This window comes from Spinacia oleracea, chromosome 6, assembly GCF_020520425.1.
Source record: "Spinacia oleracea cultivar Varoflay chromosome 6, BTI_SOV_V1, whole genome shotgun sequence".
Taxonomy (NCBI): Eukaryota; Viridiplantae; Streptophyta; class Magnoliopsida; order Caryophyllales; family Amaranthaceae; genus Spinacia; species Spinacia oleracea.
This window is the reverse complement of record NC_079492.1, coordinates 109,227,416-109,235,562: the sequence shown is the minus strand read 5'-3', so window position 1 is coordinate 109,235,562 and position 8,147 is coordinate 109,227,416. Positions and strand designations below refer to the sequence as shown.

The window sequence follows — 8,147 nt, the reverse complement described above, 5'->3', positions numbered from 1 at the left end:
CATATTTCTGAATAGAATAAACATAGCATTTTTAAACAAAGGCAGTACACAACCCACACACAAACAATCAGGTCAATGACCATCAATCCACAACTTAAGTGACAATCGGATTGACTGCAAAACCTGTATTTCATAATTGAGGACTTCTAAAATTCATGAAACAATTCAAATGGTTTCATTATCAAATAAAAAACAGCCAACAACACAATTTTCAATAGAAATTTAGAAGAAAATCTGAAGCGTTGCTGTTGTTATTCATCAGCCATAAAAAGGCTTCCGGAAAAAAATACATCAACCACATCTAGTGCCTGAAAAATACAAAACAGAAATCAAACATTGTCCAGTGTTTACGTAAATAAAATAGATGGAAAGGGAAAAAAGCATCAAGATGATGGGAATGCACATTTTAATATGACACCGAGGCATGCATGAACAAGAGAATTACAGAAGGATACCCCAACAGAGCAGAGAAAAAAGAGTCCACAACATAACCCCAATGCATGTATGCCTCTAAAAAGGCTCCCAGCCTCCAACCCTTACGGTACCAAGGGAGTTGGCTGTACATAGTGTCATAGTATACAATTCTTACCCCTAATTAGGCCTGGTTATTGGGTGGTTTATTAGCGGGGCGGGTCATAGAAAATATAAGCGGGTCAGGGTCATAAGGGACAGGGTCGGGTCAGGCTCATCTAATGCAGTTGCAGTGAATGGATGACATAAGTAATTAATACCACATTAGAATACCATCCACATAGACTAAACCCCAAAAAATCATAAATTAAAAAGTGGAAACAAATAATTCATCAATCAAGAATCCTACAAATTCACAAGCTGATTGAAAACTAAACCCCAAAAAATATGCATAAAACAAAGCTGATCAATCTATGACCTAAAGTACCGCAGGAAATCAGAAACTATTTCAACTAAGCACCAGGGTGGATTACCCATATAATGTACTTCCTGATAACTCCTGGCACTTGATATATGCCAAACTGCAAATATCTGGCCACAAACTCCCCTGCTCCATGAACAGAGTAAACATCTTCTCAAGTATCTGCTCAGGAGAGCTTCTTGCAGCAGTAGAAGCAGCATTACCAACCGACGACATGGATAAGATAAGTGTCTAGAACCTCCCAGGAACAACAGGAACCAGATCTAAGGTTTATTAATTGATTACCTTAGAAAAGAAGGAAGAGGAAGAAGAAAAGTCTAGTTGGTGGCGCTGCCGCCGTCCAGAGGCACAGGCGGTGATGGTTTAGTTGTCGTGGTTGGCCGCCTTGCCGGAATATCGTCGGCTTCTGCTAGACCCCAACGTTGAGTTGTGGTGGTGGATGAAGGGAGGAGAGAGAAAGTGAGGGGGTGAGGAGAGAACAGAGAGAAGTCTGGGGTTTATGTGTGTTGGCACTGTTGGGTGGGCCTTTAAGTTAATGCTTCATGGTCACGACATTTGTACCAGGTCTGACCCTTGTATTTTCATTTTAAAGTTATTGGGCTTTTTACTAATACCCTATAAGAGCCCTATAAACAAATACCCTATATCAGCCCTGTCCATTAATAGGATAAAGGGTCAAGACCCTTTTAATATTGGCCCAACCCTGCTACCCATTGGAGTATTGGACTACCCTGTCCAATAACCAGGCCTACCCCCTAATTGGCCATTGGCCCATGACTTGATACACAATGACAATCTACTTCATCAGTCATCACAAATAGATAAGATGACCTTGCAGTTGAACAAGACATTTAATTTAATGCATGATACAAAAGTGAAAGAATGAGAGATATTACGGAAAATTGCCCAGACAGTGATTTTGGGAACAGAAGTTAAAAATTGGTTTTCCCCTCAAAAATGTTGAGCAAGAATCCTCGAAAGTCGAGGTACCCCTTCATATCCTAGATGGGGTTTCCTGGGATGAAACACCCTAGAACGGTTTGAAGTTACCAAAATTGGTGGACTGGTGGTTGTAATAATTCTGCTAGGTGGAATTTTTACGGATGAAATCCCCTTCTTGAATTGATTTGTGTTTCAAGTAATCTTTCGATTCTATTAGGTAGGTAGGTAGGTAGGGAGGCAGGGGAGGAACGATTTAAAAATAGAATAATCAGGACTTCAGGTAAGTAAGAGAAAAGATAATTGGAGAAATTAAATTATTTGATGTTTGAAATATGGTTCCTGTTAAAATTTAGAAAGTTATTCATAAAACCTTTTGAAAAAAGAAAAGAAAAATAGCATATAAACGAATTATAGAGCCTAAAGAAAAATAAATCGTGACCTTTACACTTGAAACTTGCAAACCTTTTGTATAGAAATGGCTGTTTTCTCCCCGAAGACTAGTTCTTCTTTTACTACATTTGTGCTTTAAAACTGATGTGACTGGTTAAGTAAATACGCTATGCACTAAATGACATACAACCTGTTCAACTATAGTATTTGTGATGAAACACATTGTGTTCTTATCAGAAGAGCCAAATCAAACTGTCAAACAATTCAAACGTTTGAGCTGTCAATACCATAGAGAGAGGCATAGCACAGAAAACTCTGTTTGTGGCTACCAGTGCCTTGTTTGTCATTGAACAACTCGGTCTAATCAGAAGAGCCACATCAAACTGTCCAACAATTCAGACGTTTACAGCTGCCAATACCCTAGAGAGAGGCATAGTGCAGAAGCACTTTGTTGTGGCTATGGGCTAACAGGGCATTGTTTGTCATTGAACAAGGCAATCATGTATGAATGTATGATCCACTTCAAAGTTACATGAACACCAAATGATCAGTCTTACTTGACATTCAACTCTTTTTAATAAGACACATTCTAACTACATTATGTTAATATTCTGGGTCAAAATAAGTTGATTATGATCTACCCCCAAATTGACTCTAACCCACTTAATCCAATAACACAATACCAATCATTTAAGATCACGAGAATAACTTTGCTCATCCTCAAAAAGGTCATGAACTCATGACAATGCAGCCTTTGCCCCCTCTTCCCTACCACACCCGGAAAATCAATGACATGGAGGATAGAATGACTTGTCCTCAGTTAGCTTAAAACTGAGGCGGCCAGTACTTAATACTTCAAGTGCTAGTAGAATGACAACTACCCATATTGCTGCCATTATATCTATTTGAGCAGCAATCATTTAAATTCGTCTATAGCCTAATTCCTATAAAAATTGATCACATAAACGGATATCATCTAAAAAGTCAAAACTAATATCAACAACAATGAGACGAATCCAAAATGACCGATTTTGTTGAAACACATCATCTCAATTCCACATTAATCACTACAACAACAGCCAAAACAAATCCAGACTGATTCTAATTAATTTAAGATGAATCTACAGCTAACAGGCACGATCACACATTAAACCTAAACCTAATTAAACGGAAATACAAAACCAATCAAAACAATGCAAAAATAACAGATCTAGGGTTTGACGAAAATTGAATTAGGGATACCTTTTGTGCCTCTGAACAAACGGCGAGTCCTTGGCCTGCTCCTCTGCGAAAACACACAAAAAAATGATTTGGTGATGGTAAGATTAAAGCCGATCGTTGATGCGAAAACATAAAAATGGCGAATTAGCGAAGAAAAAAGAAAAGGAGCGGGGTACCAGTGAGACCAAGAGACAATTTGGTGATGATGGTGCCGGTGACGGCGAAACCAGCTAGAAAAGGCCAGTTACGATTCCATTCTCTCTTGAAGAAAATCGGCCATGGATCGAACTTCCTCCATCCTCCCATATTTTCTTCTCTCTTCGTATTCCTCTTTTCTCTTTCTATCTGTTTGTTTGTGTGTGCGTCTCGCAGTCGCCTTCAGCCCTTCACTGAATCGGGGTTCTGATATTATATGCCGCTGTTGGTAGAAATTAGAACGATCTGGCTGAGCCCAGTCCTGACTCCTGAGTATTATAAATTGGGCTTTTATTTACAATAATCACTTGTGAGAAGCCAGCCCATACAATCTACTTATTTTTTTTTTAGAAAAAATCGTCAGAAAAAACCTTATAAATATAAGTTTTTGTGAGAAAAAACCTTATAAACAAAATCTGGCACTATAAAACCTTAAAAAAAATTATTTGCAAAATGAAACCCGAAGTCATAATCCGGCATTGACCCAACTTTTCAGGCGTTGACTGACCATGTGCAAGTCACGTGACCCTTTATTTTATTTTATTTTATTTTAATATTTTCTCTTTTTTAGTTCTTTTCACTCCAATTCACCCTAATTACTGTTCTTCCTTCTTAATCCCTTTCGTTGTTGCAATTACGAGGCATGAACTCTTCATCTCTGCTCCCCCATTAAATAGTTGGTCTCCCAAATTAATCATTAACTAGTGTGTGGTCCGGGCGTTGCCCCGGATTTTTTTATAAAAAAAAAATATGTGCACATAGATGGTGTCGTCATCAAATTACGATGGTGACATAAAATGAGTGGTCGATCAACATCCTTCTCAATCTGAAACCCCACATTCGAAAATCAAAACAAAGTAGGATCATTTTCTTCATCATTAGTTGATTTATTACTCAACATTTGTCAATGCTTTTCCACTTGTTATTACACTCTATTACACCGATGTTTTTTTTTGTTTTTTTTTTTTGAGGCTTAAGTTAGGAAAGTAGTAACTATACATTTATAAATTAAATAATCATTTCTTCTTCTTTTATCCATTCATTTTTATTCAATGTATTATTTATTGTAAAATGAATATATTATGTTTGTTTGAAAAGATATCACATAAGTTGTAGTTGGTTAAGATGGTAGGAAATGTAACTTTTAACACAAAGGTCTAGGGTTCGATCCTAGTTACATGTTTTTTGGTTGTAATGACATGTCATGATGCTAATTAGTGGTAACGTGGGGTAATAAGGAGAGGTATACATGACATGTATACGTTCTTAACAACGCCTTTTAATATATTAGTATAGATAGATAGATAGATATTGGTTACCGCAACAATTGAATGAGATACTTCTCAAAATAGTAATTAAGGACGTAATTATTTGATTTCCATTGCATAAAATTTCATCCTATATTTTTCTGTAATTTCTTTTGCTGAGTGTTGTGTTATTTCTCTGCCATGGGTAAAGGGAAGATAAAGCTTATCATCAGTAGAAGAAAAGGGGGGGACTAATTTTAAAAAAAAAACAAAGTATGGGTCACTAATTTTGTAATTTTGTTTTAGGTTAAAATTAAGAGAGATTTTAAGAGGTGGCCCTGTTTGGTAGAGAGAGTTTTGGGAGGAAAATAGAGATTTGGACCACTATTAGACATTTTGACTAATCAAACCTCTAATAATAAAAAACAATAGGGGAGAGATTGCTTGCGAGGGTTCGAAGAGAGAACCTCCTTCGTCGCCATGGCAAACACGCGCAAGCAAGCTCAAAAACACAACAATGGTGGAAGCAAGTCAAAGAATAAGACAACTAAAGTGCAACAGAAGGGCCGACCTAATCCTAAGCTTGACAAGGGTACATCAATGGCAGATTCCGATGATGTTTCCGAACACTCGATAAACCCAGAAAATCAATCGGACGATTTCAATCAAATATTAACCCCAAAATCAAGCTTAAGAGATTTGCAACAACAATCACAAATCAGAGGAGACTTTAATGCGTGGCTAAGTGGATTACACAGTGGTAAGGATGTTCGTACCCATTTTTCACATTCAAATATTGGCGGGAATACTCTGTTTCAATCTATGAATGATGATGATAATCTGTCTCAACATAATGCTGTGATTCTTGATGACAATGTTGTTAATACTGTATCTAGTACCCAAACCCCCATAGTCCAGATTGAATTTGATGATATTAAAGATGAAATTGCTTACTGGGAATCAGCTGTTGTTTGCTATGTGATTGGGGCTAACCCACCCCAGAATGTTATGGAGGGCTATGTGCGCAGAATCTGGGGGAAGTATGGGGTAGATAAGGTTGCACAGGTGGGAAGGGGTATCTACATGGTACGCTTTACAACAATGGAGAATTGCTCCAAGGTGTTGCAGGGGGGATACCAATTTTTTGATTCCAAACCACTAGTGGTGAAACCTTGGTCTGCTGATGTTAATTTTAGCAAAGATCCTGTTAAGAAACTGCCTATTTGGATTCAGTTGCATGGTTTGGATGTTAAGTACTGGGGGGAGAAAAGCCTAGGCAAGATTGTGAGCCAACTTGGATGATTGATCAAAGTTGATCAAGCCACAAAAAATAGGGACAAACTGATGTTTGCCAGAGTCATGATTGAGGTGCAGATTGATCAAGAATTCCCTAATGTGATCCATTTCAGGAATGAAATAGGCATTATGGTTAGCCAGCAGGTTAACTATGATTGGTTACCAATTACATGTTCTGTATGCAAGGGGATGGGCCACACTCATGATCATTGTAGCAAGAAACAAACTGGAAATGCTAGGAAAATTTGGGTAAAGAAAGCAACTCAACCAGTCACTGCACCTGTGCCACCTCCTGTGCCACTAGGAGATGGTTTTGTTCAAGCCACTAAGTTCAGCAAGACAATCAGCAGACAATTGAAACCAGTGGTCACTGCAAACTCATTCCAAACATTATCTGATTCCGATACTGAGGTTGTTCATGAAGAAAAGGAGGTGTTGTTAAGCACTGTGAGTCCATCAGACAGGGGGGTGACATCCCCTTTGTCTAATGGATAGAATTCTTTGCTGGAATGTCAGGGGGTTGAACAAACACTCAAAACAGATTAATGTGAGACAACTGATCCAATCTCACAACATTAAATTGTTTAGCCTCCTGGAAACAAGGGTTAAAGCACCAAGAATGGGTGATTTGTATCTCACAGTTTGCCCAAACTGGTGCTTTACCACCAATCTAAGTTGTCATTATAATGGTAGGATTATTCTTGCCTGGGACCCTGATGTGTTCAAAATGGATATCATCCATATGGGAAGTCAGTTGATCCACACATACATCACTGTAAGAAGCTCCGATAAGGGGTTTTTTTGTTCATTCATTTATGGTTTCAACACTCCTGCTGAGAGAGAACCTTTATGGTCCACCTTGTCTTCTTTTGCCTCCCTTAACCAGCATGCATGGTTGATTATGGGAGATTTCAATTCCATCATGGAAATGGAGGACAGAATTGGCTCACCTGTGAGGTTGGCTGATATCAAACCAATGAGGAACTGCATGGCCACTTGCAAACTCTCACAAGTCAAGACAGTTGGAAGGCATTTCACTTGGAATAACAAGCAGGAAGGGGAGGCTAGGGTTTTCTCCAGAATAGATAGAGTGTTGTCCAATACTGCTTGGGATGACATGTTTGCTACTGCTGAAGCAATGTATCTGCCTGAAGGGACCTATGATCATTGCCCTATGATATTGAATACCTTCACTACCAATCAGTCAAAGAAACCCTTCAGGTTTTATAACATGTGGACTTCATCTCCTGACTTTCTTCCACTGGTGGAAAGACACTGGCACAGGTTTGTCTATGGATGCCACATGTTTAGAATCACTCAGAAACTCAAATGGATCAAACAGGATCTAAGGGTCCTGAATAAATCTGGTTATAGTAATCTTGAAGCAACCAAAACTCAACTGCAACACCAACTTGCTGCTATTCAAAACAAGCTCCATAATGACCCTACCAATTTCACTCTAGCAACAGAAGAAAAAACAATTGCTGCTGCATACAGAACTGCAAATGAGAACCATCTTTCTTTCCTTCACCAAATTTCTAAAGCTCACTGGCTTCAATAAGGTGATGAGAATAGCAGAGCTTTCCACCAGAGTATCAGACAGAGAAGAAAACACAACAACATCCACTCTATTCAGAATTCCACTGGTGAATGGGTGAATTCAGTGGAAAAAGTTCAGGAAGCCTTTATGGATTTTTACAGAAACTTATTTGAGGCAAGAATGGATACTAGATCTCCTATCAAGAAGGCAATCATGGATAGAGGGCCAAGACTGACTGAGGATCATGTTAATATGTTGATTTGCAATTTCTCCATGGAGGATATTAAAAGAGTGTTAGATGATATCCCAAGCACTAAGGCACCAGGATTGGATGGGTTCAATAGTCACTTTTTTAAATGCACTTGGGATCTCATTAAGAATGATATGCATGCTGCCATTAATGATTTCCTCAGAACTGGAAAAA

General features: G+C 38.4%; 2 protein-coding genes across 2 annotated transcripts; one reads left to right on the top strand and one right to left on the bottom strand.

The window, feature by feature from the left end:
- Positions 1 to 110: 110 nt before the first annotated feature.
- On the bottom strand, positions 111 to 3,840 carry LOC110788754 (ATP synthase small subunit 6, mitochondrial). Its single transcript, XM_021993397.2, has 3 exons — positions 3,622 to 3,840; positions 3,467 to 3,509; positions 111 to 308 (listed from the first exon to the last, which is right to left on the bottom strand). Exons 1-3 carry the CDS (start codon positions 3,749 to 3,751, stop codon positions 302 to 304), a joined length of 180 nt encoding a protein of 59 aa, XP_021849089.1. The 5' UTR covers positions 3,752 to 3,840; the 3' UTR covers positions 111 to 301.
- A 2,962-nt stretch (positions 3,841 to 6,802) lies between these two features.
- On the top strand, positions 6,803 to 7,744 carry LOC130463469 (uncharacterized). Its single transcript, XM_056832604.1, has one exon. It carries the CDS (start codon positions 6,803 to 6,805, stop codon positions 7,742 to 7,744), a length of 942 nt encoding a protein of 313 aa, XP_056688582.1.
- Positions 7,745 to 8,147: the final 403 nt, after the last annotated feature.

Coding starts and splice junctions, on each gene's coding strand:
- LOC130463469 (XM_056832604.1), top strand. CDS start 6,803: ATGGGTGATTTGTATCTCACAGTTTGCCCAAACTGGTGCTTTACCACC.
- LOC110788754 (XM_021993397.2), bottom strand. CDS start 3,751: ATGGGAGGATGGAGGAAGTTCGATCCATGGCCGATTTTCTTCAAGAGA. Junction 3,510..3,621: donor ATTGTCTCTTGGTCTCACTG/GTACCCCGCTCC, acceptor GTGTTTTCGCAG/AGGAGCAGGCCAAGGACTCG.